Source organism: Kluyveromyces lactis (genome assembly GCF_000002515.2).
Source record: "Kluyveromyces lactis strain NRRL Y-1140 chromosome C complete sequence".
NCBI classification, from domain to species: Eukaryota; Fungi; Ascomycota; class Saccharomycetes; order Saccharomycetales; family Saccharomycetaceae; genus Kluyveromyces; species Kluyveromyces lactis.
The window spans coordinates 22,348-47,787 of record NC_006039.1 but is presented as its reverse complement, the minus strand read 5'-3'; the positions used below and the strand labels follow the sequence as shown (position 1 = coordinate 47,787).

At 36.1% G+C, this 25,440-nt stretch overlaps 14 protein-coding genes across 14 annotated transcripts, besides 2 other annotated features; 7 read left to right on the top strand and 7 right to left on the bottom strand.

Annotated features, from left to right (window-relative positions):
• Nucleotides 1-221: 221 nt before the first annotated feature.
• Nucleotides 222-1,226, bottom strand: KLLA0_C00649g (uncharacterized protein; the record flags this gene model as incomplete). Its single annotated transcript, XM_452223.1, has 1 exon — nucleotides 222-1,226. One exon carries the CDS (start codon nucleotides 1,224-1,226, stop codon nucleotides 222-224), a length of 1,005 nt encoding a protein of 334 aa, XP_452223.1.
• An 822-nt stretch (nucleotides 1,227-2,048) lies between these two features.
• Nucleotides 2,049-2,504, bottom strand: KLLA0_C00616g (uncharacterized protein; the record flags this gene model as incomplete). Its single annotated transcript, XM_452221.1, has 1 exon — nucleotides 2,049-2,504. The coding sequence occupies one exon, from the start codon at nucleotides 2,502-2,504 to the stop codon at nucleotides 2,049-2,051; it is 456 nt and encodes a 151-aa protein (XP_452221.1).
• Nucleotides 2,505-2,983: 479 nt separating this feature from the next.
• Nucleotides 2,984-3,568, top strand: PEX34 (Pex34p; the record flags this gene model as incomplete). The annotated part of the gene is made up of 1 exon (XM_452220.1): nucleotides 2,984-3,568. The coding sequence occupies one exon, from the start codon at nucleotides 2,984-2,986 to the stop codon at nucleotides 3,566-3,568; it is 585 nt and encodes a 194-aa protein (XP_452220.1).
• Nucleotides 3,569-3,580: 12 nt separating this feature from the next.
• Nucleotides 3,581-5,719, bottom strand: PRD1 (metalloendopeptidase; the record flags this gene model as incomplete). Its single annotated transcript, XM_452219.1, has 1 exon — nucleotides 3,581-5,719. One exon carries the CDS (start codon nucleotides 5,717-5,719, stop codon nucleotides 3,581-3,583), a length of 2,139 nt encoding a protein of 712 aa, XP_452219.1.
• A 919-nt stretch (nucleotides 5,720-6,638) lies between these two features.
• On the top strand, nucleotides 6,639-6,887 carry MIC10 (Mic10p; the record flags this gene model as incomplete). The annotated part of the gene is made up of 1 exon (XM_452218.1): nucleotides 6,639-6,887. One exon carries the CDS (start codon nucleotides 6,639-6,641, stop codon nucleotides 6,885-6,887), a length of 249 nt encoding a protein of 82 aa, XP_452218.1.
• A 490-nt stretch (nucleotides 6,888-7,377) lies between these two features.
• Nucleotides 7,378-7,728, bottom strand: ADF1 (Adf1p; the record flags this gene model as incomplete). The annotated part of the gene is made up of 1 exon (XM_452217.1): nucleotides 7,378-7,728. One exon carries the CDS (start codon nucleotides 7,726-7,728, stop codon nucleotides 7,378-7,380), a length of 351 nt encoding a protein of 116 aa, XP_452217.1.
• A 483-nt stretch (nucleotides 7,729-8,211) lies between these two features.
• KRR1 (ribosome biosynthesis protein KRR1) lies at nucleotides 8,212-9,204 on the top strand (the record flags this gene model as incomplete). Its single annotated transcript, XM_452216.1, has 1 exon — nucleotides 8,212-9,204. One exon carries the CDS (start codon nucleotides 8,212-8,214, stop codon nucleotides 9,202-9,204), a length of 993 nt encoding a protein of 330 aa, XP_452216.1.
• Nucleotides 9,205-9,613: 409 nt separating this feature from the next.
• Nucleotides 9,614-12,391, top strand: MRC1 (chromatin-modulating protein MRC1; the record flags this gene model as incomplete). Its single annotated transcript, XM_452215.1, has 1 exon — nucleotides 9,614-12,391. One exon carries the CDS (start codon nucleotides 9,614-9,616, stop codon nucleotides 12,389-12,391), a length of 2,778 nt encoding a protein of 925 aa, XP_452215.1.
• Nucleotides 12,392-12,457: 66 nt separating this feature from the next.
• Nucleotides 12,458-13,840, bottom strand: VAC17 (Vac17p; the record flags this gene model as incomplete). Its single annotated transcript, XM_452214.1, has 1 exon — nucleotides 12,458-13,840. One exon carries the CDS (start codon nucleotides 13,838-13,840, stop codon nucleotides 12,458-12,460), a length of 1,383 nt encoding a protein of 460 aa, XP_452214.1.
• An 806-nt stretch (nucleotides 13,841-14,646) lies between these two features.
• Nucleotides 14,647-15,780, top strand: CHA1 (L-serine/L-threonine ammonia-lyase CHA1; the record flags this gene model as incomplete). Its single annotated transcript, XM_452213.1, has 1 exon — nucleotides 14,647-15,780. The coding sequence occupies one exon, from the start codon at nucleotides 14,647-14,649 to the stop codon at nucleotides 15,778-15,780; it is 1,134 nt and encodes a 377-aa protein (XP_452213.1).
• A 1,644-nt stretch (nucleotides 15,781-17,424) lies between these two features.
• Nucleotides 17,425-17,828: a long terminal repeat.
• A 1,120-nt stretch (nucleotides 17,829-18,948) lies between these two features.
• On the top strand, nucleotides 18,949-21,642 carry KLLA0_C00396g (uncharacterized protein; the record flags this gene model as incomplete). The annotated part of the gene is made up of 1 exon (XM_452212.1): nucleotides 18,949-21,642. The coding sequence occupies one exon, from the start codon at nucleotides 18,949-18,951 to the stop codon at nucleotides 21,640-21,642; it is 2,694 nt and encodes an 897-aa protein (XP_452212.1).
• A 342-nt stretch (nucleotides 21,643-21,984) lies between these two features.
• On the bottom strand, nucleotides 21,985-22,656 carry HMLALPHA2 (homeodomain mating type protein alpha2; the record flags this gene model as incomplete). The annotated part of the gene is made up of 1 exon (XM_452211.1): nucleotides 21,985-22,656. One exon carries the CDS (start codon nucleotides 22,654-22,656, stop codon nucleotides 21,985-21,987), a length of 672 nt encoding a protein of 223 aa, XP_452211.1.
• Nucleotides 22,657-22,878: 222 nt separating this feature from the next.
• Nucleotides 22,879-23,664, top strand: HMLALPHA1 (transcriptional co-activator mating type protein alpha; the record flags this gene model as incomplete). Its single annotated transcript, XM_452210.1, has 1 exon — nucleotides 22,879-23,664. One exon carries the CDS (start codon nucleotides 22,879-22,881, stop codon nucleotides 23,662-23,664), a length of 786 nt encoding a protein of 261 aa, XP_452210.1.
• Nucleotides 23,665-23,737: 73 nt separating this feature from the next.
• On the bottom strand, nucleotides 23,738-24,070 carry KLLA0_C00330g (uncharacterized protein; the record flags this gene model as incomplete). The annotated part of the gene is made up of 1 exon (XM_452209.2): nucleotides 23,738-24,070. One exon carries the CDS (start codon nucleotides 24,068-24,070, stop codon nucleotides 23,738-23,740), a length of 333 nt encoding a protein of 110 aa, XP_452209.2.
• A 441-nt stretch (nucleotides 24,071-24,511) lies between these two features.
• Nucleotides 24,512-24,894: a long terminal repeat.
• Between the last annotated feature and the right edge of the window lie 546 nt (nucleotides 24,895-25,440).

Genomic DNA, 25,440 nt, shown 5'->3' with positions numbered 1-25,440 from the left:
GTAAATAAAAATATGATATAATGATTTTTTTTCTAGTGAATTGAATAGAAAAGTTCCCCATTGAACAAAAGTGTTCCCATAATGAAGTGAAAAAAATACAGCTGATGACAAACACGAAAAAATTTTGGAAAGGTAAAGTTATATTCACCCATTGACAGATGAACTTGCATACGGTCAGAAATAACATGCGTTAGCGTTAAGCAGAAAGAAGTGGCTTTAGTTCACGATTCGTTATACCATCTTCCTTCTTCTAACTCCTCTATAACCGATTCTACCAACTCATCATCATCCTCTTCTTCCATCATTTCAACAGCATTGTATTTGATCATGTCCCACCGATTCCAAAATAGAACACAATCTTGAAATTGCACCGAATCCACGGTCTGTTCCAAAGAATGCTTAGCCTTAGTTAAACGATCTTTTAGTGATTGTAGTTCTTTTGAATCAGGCAGATTAGAAACCTTACGATATTCGCAGTCAGTTTCGGCGTCCGTACTAGATTTATAACCCGAATCGCTTTCACTGCCGGAAGTTTCAGAATCTGATACAGGGGAGACATATCCATATGGGTAAAGTTGATTCTCAGCTGAAGACGTCGTGTCGCAATATCTTGCCCAAACTTCATCAATGGATTGGACAATGTAATCGAAACAACGTTCTCTTGCCAGCAGATCAGACTGAGGAACAACACACGAAGAATGTCTCGACAAAGGTCTTGGGATTGACGTTGTTAAATAATTTGCAGTGGATGCAGTACTGGAAAACATATTTGGATCAGTTGACTCCTTCTCCACACCAGTGTTATCACTGTTTACAGTAGAAAAGTCTGAGGTATCATTGACGGTACTGGCTGCATTCTTGATATCAAGTTTGGAATTCAACGTAAATGCATCACTGCATGATGCCGGGCAATTGACTATTTCGGCTAATGCTCTGGGGTTTGGAAAGTGAAGATTAGCCTTCCTTGAAGGATGCACTACTGAATCGAAATCGATAGAAGAATAGCCGGTATCATTGCAATCATCTTCGGAATCTACAGGGCTAGAATATTCAGCAGTGACTTTGTAACGACCACCATTTAATTTGGCTCGTTTTTGTTGCAAAATGAATGGTGCATTATGTGTACCACCAGATCCTTCTGGATTGTTATTCCTGGTTGTATTATCTTTATTGTTGTTTCTATCACTTAATAGTAATATATGAGAACGCTTTCCTGTAAGAGCCATAATTGAGAAGGTAAAAAATAGAAACGAAATGTGTCAAATTGGTAATAAAAGGGATGATAAAGAAATAAAAAGTAAAGTTTACTTTGAAGAGTAAAAAATCAGCTAACCGCAAATACAAGGTTTTAACGAGAAAGCAGAAATGACTTATTGGAAAATCGAGGATAAACTCAAAAAAGCAGAAAACTGTTTCACGAAGATAATTTACCTTAAGAGGTTTTTCCTAGTAATGTTTGACTAATTGAAAGATAGTCAGACTATTGGAAGAGTAAAGCAATAAAGTTGATTGATCAGAAAAATCCAAAAGAAAAAACAGATTTGACTTGGGTCTATAAGTTATAACCAGCGCAGCAAATGAAGCAAGCGGCTAAAGTGTCTTCTAAGTATATTTCTGCAACAGGATAATATACTCACACAAGTAATGTCAGTATTCCAATGCCAGAGAGTTCCTAAGAATGAGAGAAAAATAAAAAAGGACTTGTCTCACGTGATCAGTCCGGGTAATATCTTTGATTTCACACCGTCCTGAGGGTTTTGAAACTAATCGGGAAAAAAAAAAAGTGAAATGGAAACTGAACGGGAGAGAAATCTTGAGGAAAATAGATGGGTAGTAATATACTAATTAAAAAATAGAAATTTTGATAAAAAAAACGGCCCCCAAAAAAATTTCTGGGAGAAATTATGAACAAGAAGCAATTAGAAGAAATTATTTTTTTGAAAATGTGGTTAGGACAAGGCAGAAAAAAGGCGGACAATCTGAAACTAAACAATCTGTTCACAAAATGAAGAGGTGATACTGCGATATGATTGGTCCAAAGGAGAAATTTAGAGAGGGTAATACAAAAAGGGAGATGAAAATTGGGACAGGTGGCAAAAAGGACGCCCGTGGTGGCGAGGATCATAGAGAACAAATACAGAGAAAACTACATTCTTTGTGATGTAACTACAATGAAAATAGTACCATAGGGTAGGCCTCGCCAGTAGGTACATAGTGATGCCAATCATGATCGTATATCGATATAAAATTTGGTTGTTAGCAGGTTTTTCTCTTATTTTGGTCCAAAAAACACATGGGAGTAACACAGCAACTTTGTCCGGACAGACCGGGTAATTATAGTTGCTTGATTCTTCTGTACTCTGTTGTGTTGGTGACATGACTAGAAGATAAGTAGAAAATGGAAGAGCAAAACTTTCCAAAAAGTTGCTTTCTGGAGATATGTGAATGATTGGACGGGTCTCCAATGAGTACGAGATATCAGTTGAGGTAGTTTTTTCTGCCATGATGGTTGTCACGTGATTTTCCTGGTGACAGTTGTTTCACTTATCTGTTATTTTATAGCCGAAACGTGTTAAGAGATGGCTGTTCTGCCTAGGTATCGTTATGTACATGTGTTTAGTTCGGTAACACCTGATAATTTTATTTTATAAGAGTTAGTGTATTGATTGGGAACTTCTTGATAGTACTCCACACTATTACTCTGGTTATAACTTTCGTGATCTAAAAATATTATCGTTCGGACAGTCCACCAGATGGCTGCAATGTTATTATTTTTTCTTTCACGTGAACATTAGAAAAAATTCCTATTGAATTGTTAATTGATGATTCAATGTCATAATAGAGCTCAAAAAGAACATCTAAAAAAAAAAAATGAAGGAGACGATAACAATGCAGTCACACCTCTATCAACTGATCTAAACGTTAGACCAATTCAGCTCAATAACATTGAATCGGAAGGTCCATTGTGAGGTATAATCAAAAAATGTGTGGGGATAAGGAGGACGACACAGAAAAGTTGCTTGATGCAACTAAGACTATAAAATCATTAATTGCCAACGAAGATGCCCCTTCAAATTCACTTGAAGATTTGCTAATAGATAGCTTGACCTCTGTTTCTTCATTTTTCGATGATTTGTACCTACTACGAAGCTTTGGAATAATAAGCGATACCAATTTCTTATATCAAAAGTTAAATAAAGGGGACATTGGCTCGAAAGTATGGTTGGTGAGCCTTCTTCTTTCGATAAGACGATCATTGACTCGATTATATACGCTGATTAGGCTGAAATTAAAACTTCGAAAAGAATGTATGAATATTGCCTCAACATACTCCCCAGGCTTTAAAAAGCTGGTCAAGGAAAAAATTCTGGCCGAGAGCAACCAATTGAGCCTAAAGATTAGGTCTTTATGCATGGATCTGCTACAGGATTTACTGTATATGATCATCGTCTCTATAGACATATTCAAGATTAATCTCTCGTTGAAATTTAAAAGGGCACTTGAGTTGATTTCAAGTGCGGCAACAGTTTTGAAGTTTGTATCGAGTAGCTATCAAATTAGCCTATAAATGTATGGAACTTTACAAACCTAATTCCTTTAAGAATGCTTTGTTGTTTGGCTTTCTGCCCAAAAATTCCGTGAGATTATCTTCGATTTCGTATAGCCCGCCGCGTGCCAAGATTATATCCCTGTACTGAACGCCCACATCGCTATTCAACGGGTCCTCCAAAAATTTGGTATAGTACATATCTGACGCAAAAACATCCGCCCACATGTATCCATAGTACCCAGCGGAGTAAGAATCAGACATTATATGTCCGAAAGAATTGAAACCCTTCGTTTGAATATCCCCATTATCAATTAGGCAAATCTCTTCTCTTAAAGAATTCCATAATTCAGTGACGTTTAACTTAGAGATGTCTTTAGTAGTGTGAACTTTCATGTCAAATAAACCAAAATGCAATTGCCTTAACGCAAAGAGAGCACCATTGATATGCTTTGTACGGACTAAAGAGTCTAAAAGAGAGTCCGGGATCTTCTCTTCTGTTTGATAATGTTTGGATAAGGATTTAAGTTCTTTTTTATTCCAGGTCCAGAATTCTAACATTTGAGATGGAGCTTCCACGAAATCCCATGGAGTTGCACTTGGTCCATTAAACCTACCAATATCGTTTCCCCCCACAAGATCGTGAATACCGTGACCTAGTTCATGGAAGAAAGTTGTCAATTCGCTATGTTTTAATAGAGCTGGTTTATCTTTGGTTGGCTTCGAGAAGTTGCACACTAGAGCAGTTACAGGGTAAGACCTAGACCCGTCAGATTTGAGGAAGGAAGAACTGATTCCGAAATTGGCGGCATGTCCGTATTTTCCTTCTCTTGGATGTAAATCGAAGTAAATCCAGCCTACAAATGATGGAAAGTTATCGTCCATCTTCCACACGGAAAGCTTTTTTACATCTGGATGCCATGTGTCCCCATTGTCCTCCTCAATGAATTTTAATTTCAAAACCGTCTCGTAGATTTGTAGCATACCCTTAATAGTGGATTCTAATGGGAAATATTCTGCAATTTTTTCCTCGTCGATTTGGAAGTTTTTCTTCAAGTATTGATTATCATAGTAACGATTATCCCAAATATAGTATCTTCTATCGTATGGAGTATTTAGCTCTTTACATTCCTCTTCCTTCAAATTTTTCAATTTTGTAAGTTCCTTTTCACCTAATGGTTTCAACTTATTCTTCAAGTCATTCAAAAATGTCAAGACAGCCTCCTCCTTCTTCGCCATTTTAATGTCAAGGTTATAATCTGCATACGAGTCGTAGTTAAGAAGCTCAGCCAAATCATTTCTTAACTGCAAAGTTTCCAGAAACAAGGCCTCATTTTGTGGTACTTTGTTTTGATCACCAATGAAGGCTCTCTTCCTGGTCTCAGCATTCTTAGCAGACTTTAGCACCGGGAAAATATCGGGGTACTTGAATGTGACCTTATATTTTGTGATACCATCCTCGTCAACTGTCTCGAATTGTTTCATCACGTTTTCAGACACCCCAATAAGTTCTTCTTTTGTGAATGTTATGAATTCATTTTGTTCACCCAAATTCTTCGAAAATTGCAAGGAGTTATTCGATATCTTTTTCTTGATTTCTTTGACCTTATCTCTTTGTTCTTCAGGTAAGTTCAACCCAGATCTCAAAAAGTCCTTATGACATTTCTCTACAAACTTATAGATCTCAAAATGGTCCTTTTTGAATTGAGCGTCGTCCTTCAATTGGTTCCACACTATGTCAAACTGCCTGAAAAGCTTGAACCTCAAGGAAGATTCAATTCCAAAGTTTTCAATCAGTTCTGTCACCTTTGTTGACGTATCTCTCAATTCTTTGTCAGAAGACACATGTTGTAAAAATGTCAGCTGGTTAAAAAGAGGGGAGATTGTGTTTTCATGATGTAGATACGGCGTTACAAAGTTCTCCACTGAAGGGTTGGAAATAGATTCCAAACTATCCAATAGTTCGTTTGAAGAATCAATTGCCTCATGAGTCTGTTTCAAAAGCTCTTCCGTAGTATAGTTCCAGGATGGAGCGGCTTGTGGAACAACAAAATCAGTTTTCGTCATTATGCTCCTTATAGCGTTAAATTGGAAACTGGCAAACGCTAACGTCGGTATAACAACTAACGAAGTAGCTGACTTAAAACGCAAGTTGGCTAATACGTTACGCATGAGTTATCCTATTGTTTACTTCTCTAACGGCAAAACTACCGAACTGATTCAAAAGTACTGAATCTGATGTCTTCTTTTTTCCAACTTTTTTATAAAATATAATTCTGTGGAGGATCCCAGAGAAACATTTCCTAGAGAAGAAGTCAGTGACAGTTAAATTTCTGACATGATAGATACAAAAATGTTCTTTACGATAGACGGGCTTCTGAAAAATATGATAGCATTGTAGACACTATTAATGTTAGTTGCTCGATCTGGGAGCCGCATAGCTTTCTTACTTTTATTACGGGGGCTTTTTTTTATTTTTTGAACATGGATGGTAATATCATGATTTATTGTTCGAAACAAACAGTAAATTGATTCCATCAGAACCTACTCGAAAATTCATCAAAATGTCATATCTAATAATTATCTTGCTGCAAGAGTTGTTGTTGTAACTATGATCATGCTCGTTTGTAAACTATCTGTAAAGTATATGATTTGGTATTAATTTAATTATGATCTCCTATATACGCAGCATAAAATTCGAAAATAAGAAATACATGATGGAGACATTAGATATACCATACCATTTTTTCTATGCACTGCAAACTTTTTTGACACCTATATCTGATCCATCGGCACACTGTAGTAGTGTCGCAATGTTTCTCGATTTCGAAGAAATAATGAGCTGTTACCCGGAGAAAGTATATAACTATTGCGTCTTTTACCGTGGTTTGCGCAGGAAATAGATTCTAAGCCCAATTGGAATTGAAAGAAATAGTTGATTCTTGAAAAATGAATAATTAAGACGAAGAAAACAGCCGTTGTTTGCCATAGGTTAAGACACTTTCGGTAAGAATACCTGGGGTATTGGCAATTGATATCATCTGTGGTACTTTGGAATCAAGTAAATTTTAACAAAATTAGCAACTCAGTCATGTCCGAACAAGTTCAAACCACCAAAGCTGTACCTTCTATTTTGGATAAAAGATGGGACGTTGTCTTATCCAATGTAGTCGCTAAGACTGCTTTAGGCGCTGGTGTCGGTATTGTCGCTTCTGTTTTATTCTTTAAGCGTCGTGCATTCCCTGTGTGGGTTGGTGTCGGCTTTGGTTTAGGCAGAGGTTACGCCGAAGGTGATGCTATTTTCCGCACCAATGCTGGTCTAAGAAAGGTCAACGCCTGAGAAGGGACAGTGTCCAAGCTTTTATCTGTGATTTGTTTTAGAGACGGTGATAAGATTTAACGATGTGCATAACGCAAGTGCAGCAATGTTTCTTTCAAACAAAATTAGATTTGGTGTATATTTTAAGACAAAAAATTCAAACGCTACACATATTCATGAAGAACCCATACAGCTATACATAGACATTCACAGGCGCACTCCCCATTTCCAAACCGAAAATAATTTCAAAATATTGGGTATTTATCGTCTATCGAAAGGGATGTTTTAGTTGTTTATACAAAATAGAGATGTATATAAAAAAAAATTGAAAGACTAAGTTGTTATGTACACCTATTCGTTGTAATTCCATGGGCCACTTTCTCAAATTACGCGATAAAGTCCATATCACAGACCAATATGATTGGTGATAAGCATACAGTGAGTGTTTTTCCCTTTATAAGATTAAGGTTATCAAATGCAGAAAAATAAAAGCGTGAACATAGGGCAAGCGTTATAGAGAAAAGCCGGATATCAGCTCAAGCTGATCTTCAATTTTCTTTTCAGTAGCCTTCTTTTCTTTATCGTGCTTCTTTACTACCTCTTTGTCTTCCTTATAATGCTCTCTGACCTTTTGACCTTCAAGACTGGCAGATGACCTCGGTTTCTTTTGAGCTTTATTGGGTACAATGTCCGCTATGCTCAAGTCAAGCTTGTCTAACTGTCTAACTTGCATTTGATTTTTCTTCTTGTTAGATTTCATATTGTTCTTCATGCTATGCTTTTTAGAAATCTTATTATCACTATGATTGAAAGATGAGTTACCGTTCTTCCTCGACCTAGCATTATCCTGTTTCTTGGCCATTGCGAATTATGATCCGTTAAAGTTCGAAGATCCTGCAAAAAAATCCTATCCAACTAGTACAGAAATGATTAGGATGAATGGATACTATAGCACCTCAGCAGCTGCATGCAAGTGCATAAATGTAAACTCTCCTCAATCTTCGATTTCAGAAACTGAGCAACGATTTGAACCATCGTCTTCGTTAAAAAGAAATTATGATGCTCCGTCTGTGTTTCTTGTTTACTACTGCACGAGATTGCAGTGATAATGAAATTGGCAAAGGAAAAAAAATAAAAATGGAAAAAATAGTTTCGAATGAATTATAAGTGATGCGATGAGATGAGATGAGATGAGATGACATGGCCTCACTGCACCACATTGTCTTCAGTATCCGCTTATAAAACCCTAGTTTAGCTTGAAGCGTACTAAAGGCCAACAGACAATTTTGCGAACTCACAAGTATCGGAAAAAGAGGTAGATATTGATTTAGTCGTGAGTTGAAAGATGGTCTCTACTCATAATAAAGACAAGCCTTGGGATACGGACGAGGTTGACAAATGGAATATCGAGGAGTTTAAACCCGAGGACAACAAGTCTGGCCTTCCTTTTGCTGAAGAATCCAGTTTTATGACTCTATTTCCAAAGTACAGAGAAGCGTACTTGAAATCAGTTTGGAAAGACGTTACGAGGTCTCTCGATGCACATCATATTGCATGCGAATTGAATTTAGTTGAAGGTTCTATGACTGTAAAGACTACAAGAAAAACGTATGATCCAGCAGTAATCTTGAAGGCTCGTGATTTGATTAAACTTTTGGCCAGATCTGTGCCATTCCCACAAGCAGTGAAAATCCTAGAAGACGATGTTGCCTGTGATGTTATAAAGATTGGTAACTTTGTTTCTAATAAAGAAAGGTTCGTGAAAAGAAGGCAGAGACTAGTGGGTCCTAATGGTAACACTTTGAAAGCCTTGGAGCTTCTAACAAAATGTTATATTCTTGTCCAAGGTAATACTGTCTCAGTAATGGGACCATATAAAGGATTAAAGGAAGTACGCCGTGTCGTCGAAGATTGTATGAAAAACGTACATCCTATTTACCATATCAAAGAACTCATGATAAAGAGAGAACTTGCTAAGAAGCCTGAGTTAGCCGAGGAAGACTGGTCTAGATTTTTACCTATGTTCAAGAAGAGAAATGTTGCAAGAAAGAAACCAAAGAAGATCAAGGAGAAGAAAATATACACACCATTCCCACCTGCACAATTACCTAGAAAGGTTGATTTGGAGATTGAGTCCGGTGAGTATTTCTTGAGCAAGAGGGAGAAGGAAGTCAAAAAGTTACATGAGCGCAGGGAACAACAAGCCGCTAAACACGCTGAAAAGGAAAGCGAGAGAGCCAAGGATTTTATTGCACCAAAAGAAACCGACTACAAAAGCTCAATTTCAAAATCTACAAAGAGCTCTTTAGGAGACAGGAAAAGACAGCGTACCGATTAAAGCGCTAGTAAGTATTTTATTATATAATCGCGTTTCCATCCTTTTCTCATGACTCAAATTAAGAAATATAGTTTTAAGTTAAGTTTCAACCAGTTGCTTTGTTCAAAAATCGTCCCAGTAGACACTTTACGATTATATTTATGGACCACGTATACGCTTTTCACTAACTATCATTCATGCCAGCAACGTTCTTGCTTTTCCTTATGTCAAAACCTGCGGTGTGACAAAAATATAGTACGTACGATCAAGAAGGTTTTTTGAAAAGAAAAATGAGAAAACGCGTAAATATTTAAGGCTCGCAGCCCAATCTTATAAGCACGATAATGTTACCAGGTAAGGCATTATTATAACCGTTTTATTAAAGGAATTCAACACCTTGCAAACACTTCGGCACATTATCAAGTGCAGAATGGACCTACTAGATGATTTGAACGTTGGCATTCATAAAAAGAAAGGCAAAACATATTCTAAAGCGAACGATGCAGAAGATGAAGAGCTGAACGTGGGAGAGCACAAGTTTCTAGCAGAGAATCTGCTTGAAAGAGTCAAAAAGAGACTAAATGGAGATTCAGATGATAGCACTGCTTCGGCAATTGATAACAGTAAAAAAAGCACATTCTTCTACAGTGATACCGATTTGTATGAAGGTAAAGAGTTGGACGATGAGTTTGAGGCAATGCGTGAAACTGCTGCAGTACCAAAGCAGCGTGAAGTGGAAATCCAACAGAAAAAACATCCAATATCTCAGACACAATTAATTCCTACATTCTCTTCATCTTGGCTGGCAAAGACTCAAGTAAATACTCAGGCACTGGAGGGCACCAACAGAACCATTGATAGACAACAGCAAGATTTAGACACACAATTGAACAATGAGGAAATTACACAGACTACACCAGATGAACACACTCTTGATAAAGCTGCAACCGAAAGTAAATTGCTGCACAGTAAAGAAACTTCCTTTCGAAATACTTCGTTTACATTTAAGTTGACAACAAACAACAATGAAGGACTACTGGCAACTAAACCAAATGGAACTCAAATAGAGAATGAGCAAAAAGTGGTCGCTACTCAACTTGATGTTGCTGAAAAGGAGAAAGCCGTGCCTCTTATAAAAGATACTATAGAAGAACCACATTTACCTGTAGCACCATTAAAGGCTGTCCGAAAGAAATACCTCCCTGAACAGTTCATTGCAGCTTTTGATGATTCGGAGTCATCCAACGCAGAAGATCTTTCAGATGAGGAAAATGATGCTGATGAATTGAAAGATATGGCATCTACTCAAGAGTTAGTCACGAAACAGAAGAGTGTTGTTACTAATATGAATGGGATTATTGCCATTACTATGAAAAATAGTCCACAAAATGTTATTGAACTGAACTCTTCGTCCGAATCTGAAGATGACTATAAATCACAATCGTCCAAGGCAGCATTATTGCTGATTAAAGCTAAGAGATCCAGGAATAAGGCTACTAAAGCAAAGAACATGCATGTTTCTACAGTTGACTCTTTGAAGGAATTGTTTACATCTTTGAAAACAAAGAACAGAGACCAGATACTTGAATTTAGAAGAGAAATATCCGGTAAAAAAGGAATATCACTTGAAGCGATTGAAGATGAAAAGATTCAAGTTGAAAAGCTTCTAGAGCAAGAGCTTGAAAGGAATAGGAGAGTTAAACTAAGAGAAAAAAGAGAAAGAGAGAAATCAAAAGATACGAGTAAAGCTGCATCTTCTGGTAGCGCATCCGATGTCCCTGATAGCGATGTGATGGAGAGTGATTTAAGCTTATCAGATAGTGATGTCGAGCAGCATTTAGGGCTACACGGGTCCACTGGTTCAGACGAAGATAGCGCGGATACATCGGCAGCCCATAAAAACAACAATCCTATAATAGATGATGACGAGAGTTCTTCGTCAAGTGATGATAATGAAGTCACCCAGGAGCCGATTGGCATCAATTTAGGGCATTATGGCGATAATTTAACTTCCTCAAATGTAACGGAAAATGATGGTGCTGATCAAAGTGACAGAAATGTGCCTTCAAATTCAGAACTGAAGATGAACAGATCACATTCAGCGAAATTATTGGTGGGAGAGTTAAGTTCCGATTCCTCAGTAGACTCTGATTCCTCAGAGGACGAGCTCGACGAAGTAGAAAGGAATAGGCTTCAAGAAAGGGCTAAAATGCGCCGAAGAATGGAAATAGAGGCAGCAAAAAAGCGGAAGCAAGTACTTAAATCAACTGGTCTCAACAAAATATTGGAAATGGAAGCAGAAGAATCTGAGGATGAATGGCATGGTGTTGGTGGTGCTGACGGAGAGAATTCAGATGACTATGACTCAGATTTGGATACCATGATAGATGATTTTTCCAAAAGCAAGTTTGATACCGCTTCAATAAGAGAAAGGTTAGCCTTAGAGAACAAAGAAATGGACGAAAGGATGATAAATAAAATCTTACATGATATCAATACCGGAGGCTTTCGTAAACGTGGCCGAGGAGCACTAGATCTTGAGTTAAGCGATGATGAGGATGAGTTACTACGACAGTTTAGGGAAAAAAGAAGAGAAATAATGAAACAAAAGCTACTAGAAAATGTGGACGGTGTAGTCAATAACTCAAAATCAAAAGCCTTTTTCGATAGTATGGTGGAAGATATAACTAGAAAGTCAATCCCTGCTGTCACATCATTCAGCAATACTCGAGATGAGATGGGAAAGAAGAAAATTGTCATATCAGAAGAGTTTGTTCAGAGTTCATTATCGTTTTTAAGTGCAAAAGATGATGATATCAATGAATTTGAGGTCACTGAAGCAGCACATGATGCAACTGAGGATTTGGAATCTTTGAAACAGCGAAGCAATATTAAATCTCTCGATTCCCCTCAAAGGAATAGAAACTCCGCCTTCTTTGATGATGTGGATGGTACATCTCTGGACTTCAAATTGCCCAGCATCGTAAAGTCTTTTTCGTCAAACTCAGATGTTAATGACAAGTTCAAAACGGGGATCAAAACTGTTACTATATCTAAATCTTATAGAGTAGCCTCTGGTTCTCGATCTGCCATCACTTTCTTGGGTAAAAAGAGAAAATTGAAGGCACCCCAAGGCCGAAAATCCACACCGTTGGTACGCAAACCAACATCTAGCTTGTTTGACTCCAATTCCGATAGTTTCACCTGACCCATCCAACTAATATGTCAATTTCATTATAAAATCTCTTAAAATTACATTTGTATAATCATTATATCAGAAGTTAAATTCAGTGTTCAATGCCTCTTGAAGTTCATTATATGAAACAGTACAAGTTACTAATGGGTCATTTAGCCCACGGATGAACTTTGCGCCATTCGGTCCTATTACTATCGATGTAGAGTAACTGTTAGAGCTTGAATGCCGTTGTCGATTTTCCACAATGGGTCGTCCACTCGATGGAGACGAATTATCAGGATTTCCAATTTCTTTCGTTACTAGAGAGTCCGAATTAAACCACTTTTGAAAAATAGAGGATGCAAATGGGGTTGAGTTGGACGAACTGAACCATCCTCTATACTTCTTAGATGGTGGAGCTGTTACGAACTGGCTCAACATATCTTTTGATAGATGCGGTGACCCGATAGTTGGCGAAGCGGTTGAATTCGAAGTACTACAGCTTATTGTTGGTTTTGTGACGATGGCCTTTTTCTGCCAAACAGATTGGTACGTTGGTCTCATTATTAGGTTAGCTGGAGTTGAAGGTGATAGAATTTTCCTAGAAAGAATGCTTTCATGAGAATTACAGCGCCTTACCTGTTTAGATGGATATTGATCTTCATTTTGGGATAGATAATATGATATATTTGGTGGGGATACCGATATTACGGTTTCTTCATCACTAGCATCTGTATTTACATCATCAAAAACTGACAGTGATAAACGGTTTTTGTTTTTGAAGAATTCCCAGTCCGCATTCTTCTTTGCTCTACCATTCAAGCCCACATCATATGATTTCGCCATTCGAAGAGTTTTATGTTCTCGGGAGAACATCTGCGATTCCAGTAGTGTATCCGGCATTGGTGATCCAGGTAAAGAATTGGCTCTTTTTACAGAATGCAAATGGTGCAAAATATCTAAATCATCTTCTTGAAACCTCACATTTCTCTTTGCTGGTAGTGACTGATTGTGTTCTTCCTTTTTCAGCTGGGATAGGCTTTTTTTCATTGGAGAAGTGCCTATTAAAGAATCCCTGTTCCTTTCAATGATCTTCAGGGTTTTCAAAGGGATAACAGATGATTCTTTACTGGACCCTGAACGAGCTGATTTTGTAGGACTTTGATATGCCCTGGCCACTTCGTTTAAACTCATTGTTATATCTTGAAATTCGTAGATCAGTTTCTCCAAAGTCTCATATTCGATACAGACATCATTTGGATCTTTCCTTTGGTGACGTAGACTTTCTTGAACATGCTCAGCACGTAACTTCAAAGAGCTTAGTCTTGCCAGGAATGAATAGTACTCCTGTACCTGTATAAAACAGTGAGAATTGTTTGGATCAAACTCACACATCTTTCGCTGGATGGACAGCTCAAGTTGCATAACGGCTTCATTACACCGGATAACTAGCCTCTCGGCTACGTACCTCATATCTTCCATTCCTTTCGAGTAACAACACTCTTCTAACTCTTAATTCAGTTTCACCCCCCCTCTCACTAGATCTCTTACTTACAAGATGGTGTGTTGTGCTGTATCTATGCTGAACAGACAGATAAACTGTGTATGGGTATGGCTATTTAGTCAAAAGGAAAAAAAACAGTCCAAAAGAGACAAGAAAAAAATAATAAAAAATACACTTCTAATGATTATTTACTCAGAGCTGTTAAGAGAATGAGAACATGCTTATACCAGTCTGAAATTTAAATTGAAACAAAAACGGAGAGATCTTCAAGTCAGTAGAATATGTCCATTATTTCGCTCTTTGTCTTGTTACTAGTTCCTCATTTCTTCTTACCTTCTAACCATCTTGAACATCAAATCTAATCTGGCATGGTGTATTGTTTTCTGATTTCATATTTTTTTTGTCTCGAGAACAATGAGATGAGCTGCCGACAAATTTGGAAAAATGTTTCGTGGTTTGCCTATTTTGGAGGTCTGGGGTTTTGGGCTCTCAAGATCTCATTTTTTGGGGACCACAGAAGACATCTCTACCAACAGAGAAAAACTTAAATAAGATAGTCCAAATATCCGGATATATATTTCCGTAGTGGATTTGTATTTGCATTTGTCAGTTTTTTTGTACCTGTATTATAAGGAAATGACAGGCATCTCAATGCTTCGTATAGATAAGGCAACCATCTAATGCTCGGTTATCTTTCATAGCAGGGACTTATATATTTAGGGGGGTGTGCTGAGATGATCTCTGAATCCAATCTTCAGTTCGACCTCTTCATCTTGAAAGCTAAATGTATGTCCATATCTTTCCAACTTCATATAGTCAAACGAGTATTAATAGATTAATAATGAAAGCCCAATTGTTCAGCAAAACACCGTTATTGAAACATCAATTCAAAAGAAGTAAAGGCCCTCAAGTGCTTTTGAAGTATGAATTTTTACAGCCGAGTGGTAGTTTCAAAAGTAGAGGTATCGGACATTTAATCTCTACAAAGGTAGAAGAAATAAAGAAATCCTCGCCTGAAAAAATCGGTCACGTGTTTGCTAGCTCTGGCGGTAACGCTGGATTGGCGGCGGCGGTTGCGTCCCTCGAATTGAACGTTCCCTGTACAGTAGTTGTGTCGAATGCAACACGTCCAAGAATTATAGAAAAGATTCGCTCCTACGGCGCAGATGTTGTTGTTCATGGTAACCATTGGAAAGAGGCAGATTCTTTCATGAAGGAGCACCTTATGAAGAAACTTGATTCCTTTAAATACGAGCCAATTTACAGCCATCCTTTCGATAATCCGCTAATTTGGGAAGGCCATTCCTTTATGGTGGATGAAATCATGGATGTCTTGGCTAGTTCAAAAATACCTATAACCAAAATTAAAGGTATTGTTTGCAGTTTTGGAGGCGGAGGTCTATATAACGGGTTGATTTTGGGTTTGCAACGGTATAATTTAGCTGACAAAATTCCGATAGTATGTGTCGAAACGAAGGGAACAGACGTATTGAGCGCCTCTTTGCGTGTAGGAGCACCAGTGGAGTTTGAAAAAATATCCAGTTGTGCTACTTCACTAGGGACAGCAACCATATCAACAACGGCTTACCAAAATGTGAAACGTCACGGAAGCAAGTCAGCTGTCATCTCTGATACTGAAGTGATTTCAACTTGCCTTCAATTTTCTAACGATACCAACATAGTTGCGGAACCTGGGTGTGGGGCAACGTTATACTTCGGGTATAATATCGATAAACTACAAAATATTCTCGGTTCAGACATTAAAGATGATGATTATGTCATCTTGATCGGTTGTGGTGGGTCATCTACAAGCTTAGAGGATCTTAAAGAGTTATCTAGTTTTACTAATTGTGAATTTGAGCTTCCTTCTACTGGTGTGAGCCGTCTGAATTCCCATTCGTTACACACACTCCAGTAGTGCGAACTTAAACAATGTGGAAGATTTTCTTCTCAAAAGCAGGAGAAAGCCATATATAATTAATTGCAAAATTCTATCAGCTAAAGTGTCCTACTGGTATATAATGACCTTGGATCGGGAAAAGAGAAAAAAAAATACTGGCTGACTTCTGGTTAAATTTACTATAAATCCGGCACTGTGAGCTCATTGAGCTCCGCAAAGAGTACAATGAAATTCATTTTATAATTTGGACTTTAAGTAAGCATGTTTTTATAGATACCGCAAATAAAGTTGGTTTTAATGCAGTCAGCCCAAATGGAACAATTAATCATTCTTTCAAAAAGAATAGTGCTTACTGGAAATTATTAATTCTGAATTATTATAATAATTCTGAATGAAAATATGATAATAACAATCGGCCGATAACGAAGAATAAACTATTTAAATAGTATTGTTAAAATAAAATTTATAAATTGTCTTTATTAGGAATTTCAGACTATTATAATGGTGAAACATAACGGCAGTTTATAACCTTGCACAAAGTTTCATGGCTGTCAATAGAACATTTTTTCTGAAAGAATATATTCCTGCTCACCGTACTGAAATATATGCGACTCCAAATAAGTATGGTACATTTATAAAAACATGTAAGAAAGGTCTTGTAAGTTCGAACTGCTCAGAAGAAAAAATTCTCTTATGTCAATATTCTTGGGAGTCTCACTGGTATAAGTCACTCCAAAACGTATAATTAATACAGCGCTGAAATTGTGAAAAATTGTATATCATATCCGAAGAAAACCTTTGAATGTGCAAAACCGAGAAAATGCCTACATACCTTTAGAATTTTGACTCCCATTATCTTAAAATTTTAACGAGAAAGAATTATAACTAACTAAGTTAAACTATTGTAATTGTCACCTCTAACACTTCTTTGTACTATTGGACTGGATGCCATTGAGAGTCGGTAATAAGGACTTCGCTTAGATGGTTAGTAGGCTTCGGGAAAAGACCGCAGGGCTTAAAGGAATATCAATTGAATCTAGGAAGAACATAGTCATTAAGTTTACAGCTCAACTCCATTTACCAACATAAGGTATCTCTTCTTATGAAATGTATATATAATACGATTAATATTTACTGTTTATTAATAGTTTATTCTAATTAACTTAGAATTTCCCCAATCTATAAAGACATACATATTGACTATGAGTTATTATAAATTATACTTTTCATAAATTTAACTGTAAAATAAAATATACACTTGTACCTATGTAAATTGTATATTGATAATAAATACTCTATATTTTTATATTTAGGTAAATAACTGATAAATTACTACTATTTTTTGGAGTTCAAGTTAAAATATTATCTTGAATAGCTATCATTCAATCTGTAGATCTTATATGTTGAGATACCACTAAATCCCTTCTATCATTTCTATTTTTAATTTTTATTAATAGCTAAATGACTGTCAGCTTCAATAAATCTAACATATCAATACATGCCAATAAATGTCACTCTGACTTCGTGGCCAACAATGAGGTATTTTGGATGTTGGCTTTGATGATTAGTATACGAACTTTAATTTATCAAGGACATCATTTACGATGTTCTCCTTGGTTCTACTGTTTAACCTTCATATTACCATAAAGCAATAATCAGTTTTGTTGGACTGGATATTCATCATGTTTGGTAGTAGGGGCTTGGCATAGAGCGTTAGTAGTATTGATGTAACTGGATGCCATTCTGATTTGTAGTTGTTAAAGTCAAAAACATATTATTAATAAATATGTATTAGAACATATTTTAAATTTATTTATTGATAAATATAATAAATCTTGAAATAATTGGATAGTTAAATTGGTGCTCGGCATACAAACTTCGACTAATTAAGTAAATTACTTACGGTGTTCTCCTTGGTTTCTTACATCTGACATATAACTTAATGTAGAACAATAATTAGTATGTCGTCAAATCCAGAGGGGAAGATAGGATGAAGAAACCTTCTACTTATATACTTTTTAGATTGGGCTTCCAATCATCAAACGCTGTAGCCTTGATCCTAGTTCATCGAACTTCAGCCTAATATTTGGCAATAACTGTCGCCTTAGGAATATGCGTACAACACCAAACGTTGTTTATTTAACTGAATATTTTTCTCTTCATTAAGGTACTTAGTTATTTCCCCAAACATCTCGTTGTATCTACAAGAAAAGAAACAAACGAATTCAATTCGGTGTGTTTGTATATATATTAAAGCGTTTTCTTCGCCTACAGAAGAGTTCATTTTCATTTGGTTTTGTATGCGCCCAAGCAAGTTCAGTGCGGAAAACTGACAATTTTCTTAAAGTAAAAAGTCAGTTTCGAAAATAAAGTTAATCCAAAAAAAGAAAAGACATTTTTGGTTGATGACAACAAGAAGTAAAACATAGTATATTAAAAGGATGGGGAATACTTGAGTGTAAATCATATCAAAATAAAAATGAAGAACTAGAGAAATTTGTAAAAGAGTACCTCAATGTGCTAGTACCATTGTGGATCATAACAATCCGTGAACTTCACTCTCCAGTGTGGTTAAAGATAGTCGATTCCCTCTGTGCAGTCCAATCTCAAGATCCATCAATCATCAATAACTTTGACCTAGAAGGGTTTGTGTTTGTGATGTTCGGAGAGATACTGCCTTGATTATATATTTATTATATTTTATTTATTATATTTTATTTATATTTAAAATATTTATTTTTGATCAAAAATAAAAGGACTTGATTACAGCAAATGCTCATACCGTACGAGTTCTTGATATGTCTGTCTTTCGTGTTACAATGGACTTTTTTTTGAGGTTTCAATTTTGTGGTACTTGCTTTGTTCCATTAACGTGTATTCTTGAATTCTGTTCGCGATTTGGCTTCTGAAAATATGGTTCGCGTCTTTACCTGTTGTCAATTTTCGAAAAACAAAAATAATGCCAATCATAATAAAAACTGACATTCAAGCTTCAGCATATAAATACCTTGAAGTCATTATAACACTCTCAATTGAAGAATGAAATTAACGACATCAGCCCAATCCAATATTCAACAGCACCATAAAATTAAATCATCGATTAATTTATGGAATTTGTAAGTATTGAAATGGTTTAGAACAATATTAATCATTTTACTAACCCAAAATCAAAGAAAAATCATAAAAATGGCACAAGTGGATGTAACAAGGTGGGTTATTCATCCAAGTGGCTCTTATGAATCCGAAACTAGAAAAAGAAAATTAAGAGAAGAGAAAAGAAGAAAATTAAATGAAATCAAGAGAGCGTCACTTGTCCTTAATGATTCAGATTTTAAAAATTTTGAGCATTGGTTGGTTACAAGCAAAGGTGTCGGAGAATATGAGCAAGTATTTGATTTCAATTTTGATGCCTATACTACTAGAGGTAAGCCAGCAGTTGACTCTTCGACTTCGTATTCAGATAATATTTTTATTGACGGTGACAAAAATTGTAAAATTGACACCAAGACAATCAGTTTTTTAGATAGAAAATATCAAAGTAATAATCAAACAAAGATTGAATCCGAAAAACAAATGCACGTCATCACTTTGAAAAATGAACAATTGATAGAGGAGTGCAAAAACATCCGCGAAAGACTTCTAGAACTTATAAGGGAAGGTACCGGTTACATTTTTGTTCGTGGCTGGACAGGATACCGTGTAAATACCATTATTTTAAAGTGTCACTGCAAACAAGATAAGTGCCACCAAATACTCAAACCTAGATGTAATGTAAAAAAGCATCACGATCCTGATAATTTAAAACAATTCAATTGCTTCTCTTCTTTTTCAGTTCATTTTAATGTTAAGCTTAACACGATAAAGATCTGTTTTTGTCACAAGTCAAAACACGAAACCTTACCCATAACAATCATTCCAGCTTCCCTTAGACAGTACATTTCAACTAACCTATGCTTTACCGCAAGAGAATGTTTTGAATGTTTGAAACGAACACCAGTATATTTAGAGTTTACTAAGAGTTTTGATGCAAAGGCGATAGTCCGTAAAATATGGAAAGAGATTTCAGAGTCTCAGTGGAATTTGGACCCAGATTCGAAAAGAAGCGCTTCTAAAATTCTAAAGCGTTTTCAAAATACTGGAGATGTGGCACTTCTTCCAGTGGACAACTGTTCAGCTGATTTGAACATTAGTTTACAAAAAGCTAAACCTATTGCTTTTATTTATGAGAGAATTATATCTGAAATTCAACATGATGTGACCGAAATTGTAATTGATTCAACCTTCTGCTTATCAACAGACTATAAACAATATTTCGTTGTAGTTGCAAGCTTTTTTGGCAAGGGGGTGCCTGTGGGCTTTATGGCAACCGAAACAAATAATGTTGACCATCTAACAATCCTATGGTTTTTGAGAAGTGTTTTACAAAAACTCCCCAAAGTGAAATGTATCAACAGTGACTGGTCATTAGCCGAGATAAAAGCAATTAATTTGTTGAAATGCTCGAATCAGATATGCTTGTTTCATACACTGACAGCAATTCGGTGTAAAAGGCTTGCCTCTAAGAAAAACATGACTGAATCTTTGTTCCATCAACAATTCCAGTCTCTTTTGAATTACGAATGGGTTGATGATAATATTTTTGATCCTACCAGATATGAGGAAAAATACCAAGAGAAAGTCTCAGAGTATCAAATAAGAGAAATTGTCAGACTTGTTAGAATTGCAATTTGTGATCATATTTTATTGCATTCTGCAGGCCTTAACAAAGTATTCCAAGATTCGGATAGCGAAAACGTCAAAGTTTTGAAGTTATATGAGTATCATTTGAAACAGCTTTATGTAATTACTGTCCAAAAGTTTTCTTTGCCATGTTATTTTTGTTACCTTTTCAATCAATATTACAACTTCACTTCATTCCAGATTATGAGCAGAGTAGGAAAGCCAACTTTCTTTTCAGTGCTAAGAACATCTATGATGTGTGAAAGTTACTTTAACCAACTTAAATCGTGGAATTTATCAGGTTCTAGAAACTATAGATTTGATACGCTCATTTACATTTTGCTCAATAAAGAAGTAGCGAAAATTAAGGAAAGTATACGAATAACAAAAAAATTTGAAAAAGAGTACGATAGCAATTGTTTGGTTCAGAACCACAGGAAACATTTACCAACATGGAGAAAACAATGGATCATAGAGTGGAAAAATATTCTTCAAGAACTCAATTGTTTACAAGAAAAGGACGTTTTCAACGAATGCCAGCAATACGGGACTAATATGACTACCTGGATTTGTGGGTGTAATGATGCAAAGGTCAGCCCATCATCGACTTGTATTCATCTTGTGAGTTTATATAAGCAGAAATTCCCCTTTTATCATGGGTATACTTTGCAAAGATTTGGAAAACGAAATAACGGAGTTCCTTTAGTACAACATGAATCTCTACAAAGTGATACTAAGATTGAGAGTACAGAAAATATGAGCTTTGAAATTTCCGACGTGACCATTAACGGTGTTTGCAATACTACGAAACAAATGTCCGATGCTAACTGTAGGAAACTTGATTATGAGACTGAAATTGATATGATTTCCGAAAACAAGCATTCCGAGATTGACGATGAGAGTGAGGGAAAACTTAGAATATTTAACTTCTTTCTAGCCGATGAAGAAACTAGATTACTTATCACTCAGTGTCCATCTTTCAAGAGTATTATAGAAGAAATGACATATATCAAGCAACGTACGCAGTCAGAACCTCAATGGAAAGCTAAAACCAATAAACCAGAAAAAGGATTCAAGTACGATTCATGGATAAGATGCTTGAAATATTATCAATGTTATGCTGACGTTAAAGCTAACGGTAACTTTCCGCTGCCGTTCTAAGTCTGTAAAAAATTATTAAATATGTGAGTCTATTTTAAGTTAAGCGATATATGAAGTATTTCAACTTTGTTGAAAGGGGCCCTGTCGCTGGTACTCGTTTGGTAGATAATCTAGCGTTGAATTAAGATATTTTATAAATGTCCAAAACCCGTACACCTTGATTGGTTCCATATAAGTGACAAATGAGGCTCTTCAATGTCCCAGTTTTAGTATGTCATTAATCCCAAGAAACGGACCCATAAGAATTTAAACGTGTGAATTGATTAAAATACTTGCGAGAGTACCTTCATTATTTATGGTTAACAATTTGAGTGTGAGTAATGCTATGCTCTATTAACTACATTAATTAAGAATGTTTCTTATATCTGACGAAACTTCAGTAATTTTATCTTTTCGTCTTCTGTTAGCTAACCAATTTTTTATTTGGGTTTTAGTCAAAGTGGTGTTTTTACTTATATAGGCCAAATCATTTTCAGCGAGGTAAGGGTTTCTTCTATTCATACTATACCAGTTCTCCAGGAGCTGTATATGGGATTTAGGAAATCTTTTTCCTTTCTTAAATTCGTTATTGTTGGAGTGCATTAAATCTTGAGTTAGAATTTTTATATTAACGGACTCAAAGTTCTTAGAGGATTGTCGGTATTTATTAATTTTACGGACCTCTTTCCTGCTAAATTCAATCTCTCTCATTTTTCCTTTCTCTTTGAGTAACACAAGTAAACTCTTAATGGACTTTTGAATTATTGCTGTGAGATAGGCCTTCTGTTTAAATGTCAAGCTTTCGCACTTGTGTGACCATGTCAATTTTGGTTGAAAGTTTCTAATCAACGACTCAATTTTATTGTAATCGTCATTATTTTCTAGCATTGAATAAAACATCTCTTGAAATGTAGTAATTACTTTTGCTCTCTCCTTGTTGAAGGTGCTTAAGTCTCTGTAATTGCTGGGTACATTACTGATGCTTTTACAACTTTCTGATGGGTTTAGCAATGAGTGTATGGGTATTCTACTCATTTTTGCCTTGTTGGGGTTGTCCTTCACTGGAATTTATTTTAAGAATTTGGTATAATTCTTCAGCTCAAATGTCTTTATACTATTTTTTTTTAGACATGAAACTTTCTTGAGGCGACAGTGTCAGTTTCATATAAATACCATGATTAAATCAGAAGTGAAAGGTCACAACTCGACCATTTCCATAGATCCTATCAAAGAAATACAAAAAAGTAACGCCAAAAAATGAAATCGAATGCTCCAACCTTTAAAGTGGCAGTCAGTAAAAGAAGCTGTTCATCGGTAAGAAAGACTTCAAAAAAGATTAGGTCTGGAATGATACGTAAGCCCAGTGTTAGTTCAAGATATCGAAAACATGAAGGCGTAAACCTTTATATGTCAAAGGTTACACCAACGTCCATACCTGCTCCTCCTCAAGTACTGGTGGCCTACATAAAGGAGAAGGTAAAGACACTCAATAAATCAGAGGTTTTAATGTCGCTAGGAAATTCTAACCAACTTTCATCTAGGGATGTGAAGACGAAAACTAAAAAGAAGCAGATAAATGATTTTATAGCTTTCCGAAGCTATTACTCCAGGCTACTGAATGGAATTCTTACCCAAACAGAGTTATCAACAATAATTTCTAAACACTGGACAGTAGATAAACAGACAAGAAAGAATTGGGAATTGATCGCACAGGAATATAACTGCGATGCCTCAGGCAAGCATTTTTTTAATTGGTTAGAAGTTAACTATGGTATCGATAAACAGTGGTTGTATGAAATTGTACAATACGAAGAGTGCTTGACACCAACAACAAAAAAGCCGTACGTGGAAAACATTTACAACAGCGGTTTTAAGCAAAGAATAGATTCCCCAAACCAAAAAGACATCACGTTCTCTCAATCTGATAATTCGGCAGATTGGCTTGTTGATCCCATATTTTTTGATACTGAGTTCCTTGCCACCTCTTTTGATAGAACAAATCTAATCATTTCTGATTGCTATTCCTTGATGAACTCAGTCTGAGTAACTTAATTTCACCAATTAACTAATTGAATGATATATGTATATAAACAATATATACGGTAAATAAAATGCATCAAACTTCATCACTATCACCATATCTGTAACTATATTGTCTAATTTCACCCAACCTCTTAAGCTTTTCCTGGAACGCAATGTTGGCGTTTATCACGGAATCGGTCTGCTTTGCCGAGGATAAGCATCGCAAGAAGTCTTCTGCTATGGTCTGCATCTCCTGTGGGCAGCGGAGCAGTAGTGAGACAAACTCGGGCAGAATATTGACTATGGTATTGATATCACCATCGATGAAGGCATTGGAAAGATCGGTGGCAAGGTCTGACACATCAAGAGAGGCGATCGGATCCTGGAGCGATTTGATACTCGATTCAACTAGACTTTTCAATATCATGCCGCTTCTGTCTTTAGCTTCTTCTCTTTCATGCTAAACTCCAGCAAATTTTTTACACACCGACTTTCTTCGTGGTTAATGACAGTATGAGCAACCTGTTCCAAAAAAAATAAATGAACTGGTATCACTTGCCGTTGGCGGCAAAATGTCCGCGATTGTCCGTATGTCCGGGTAAATAATATTGTAGTAACTTCATACGTATTATGTATGCTGATTGTCATTTCAGCATAAAAAGCCAACTAATTTTAAACGCTGTTGTATTTTTCATTTTTTCCGTAGGAGAATAATATACGAGGCTCATTACAGAGCTTTTTTTCAAATGATGAAACTGTAGGCATAGCAATTGTACAGGTTACCTGAACATTCAGAAGACTCTCCAATGACGTCGATCTGTTGGTCTGACCCATGCCATGCAAAATGATTGAACCAAGAAGTTGTCTGTGTTGGACTGGATATTCATCATGTTTGGTAGTAGGGGTTTGGCATAGAGGGTTAGTAGTATTGATTAAAATGGATGCTATTTCGACTTATAGTTGCTAATGTAATAAATGGATAATTAAATTGGTGCTCGACTAATTAAGTAAATTACTTAGGGTGGTCTCCTTTGTTTCTTATACCTGACATGTAAGCTAATATAGAACAATAATTAATATCTCGTCAAATCCAGATGGTAAAATTGGATGAAGAAACCTTCTACTTATGTACTTTTTGGATTGGGCTTCCAATCACCAAACGCTGCACCCTTGATCCTAGTTCATCTTCATATTAGTAATGGATCAATAACTGGCGCCTTAGAAATGTTCCTACAACTCCAGTGAACAACAATACTGCTCCTCTTTTTTTGTTAAGCCATAAGGCTTGTTTTTTTTTTTTTTGATTCGAGCCCGACACTATATTTATTTGTGGTTTGCGTAACTGGATACTATGTGGTGTTTTTTAAAATGTTCTCCTTCTTTTCTTCTTTGTGACATATAATTAAGCATAGAACAATAATCGATCCGTCTTCAAATCCAGATGGGATAGTTGGGTGAATAAACCATCTCACTAAATCGGTTTTGGCTCTGTTGTTGAATTTCCGGATTCTGTGGCCTCGATCCTAGTATAGTGACTGTAGCCTTATAATATATGTTACTTTCACAAAATGGAAGGCTAGAGATCTCGTGCAAGGCCATAAAATACCATAATTCTCTTTCTCTGAATACAACCCTTTGGCTGTCATGTATAATACGAGGGAATAGCATAAAATATTATATTGAGAGATGTTAATAGTACGTCAAAACATACTGTTGGACTGGATTTTGAATGACAGATTCTTTTTAGTATTCATTCTTGTATTTTATATTTTTGTTAGATAATAAGTAGATGTTATA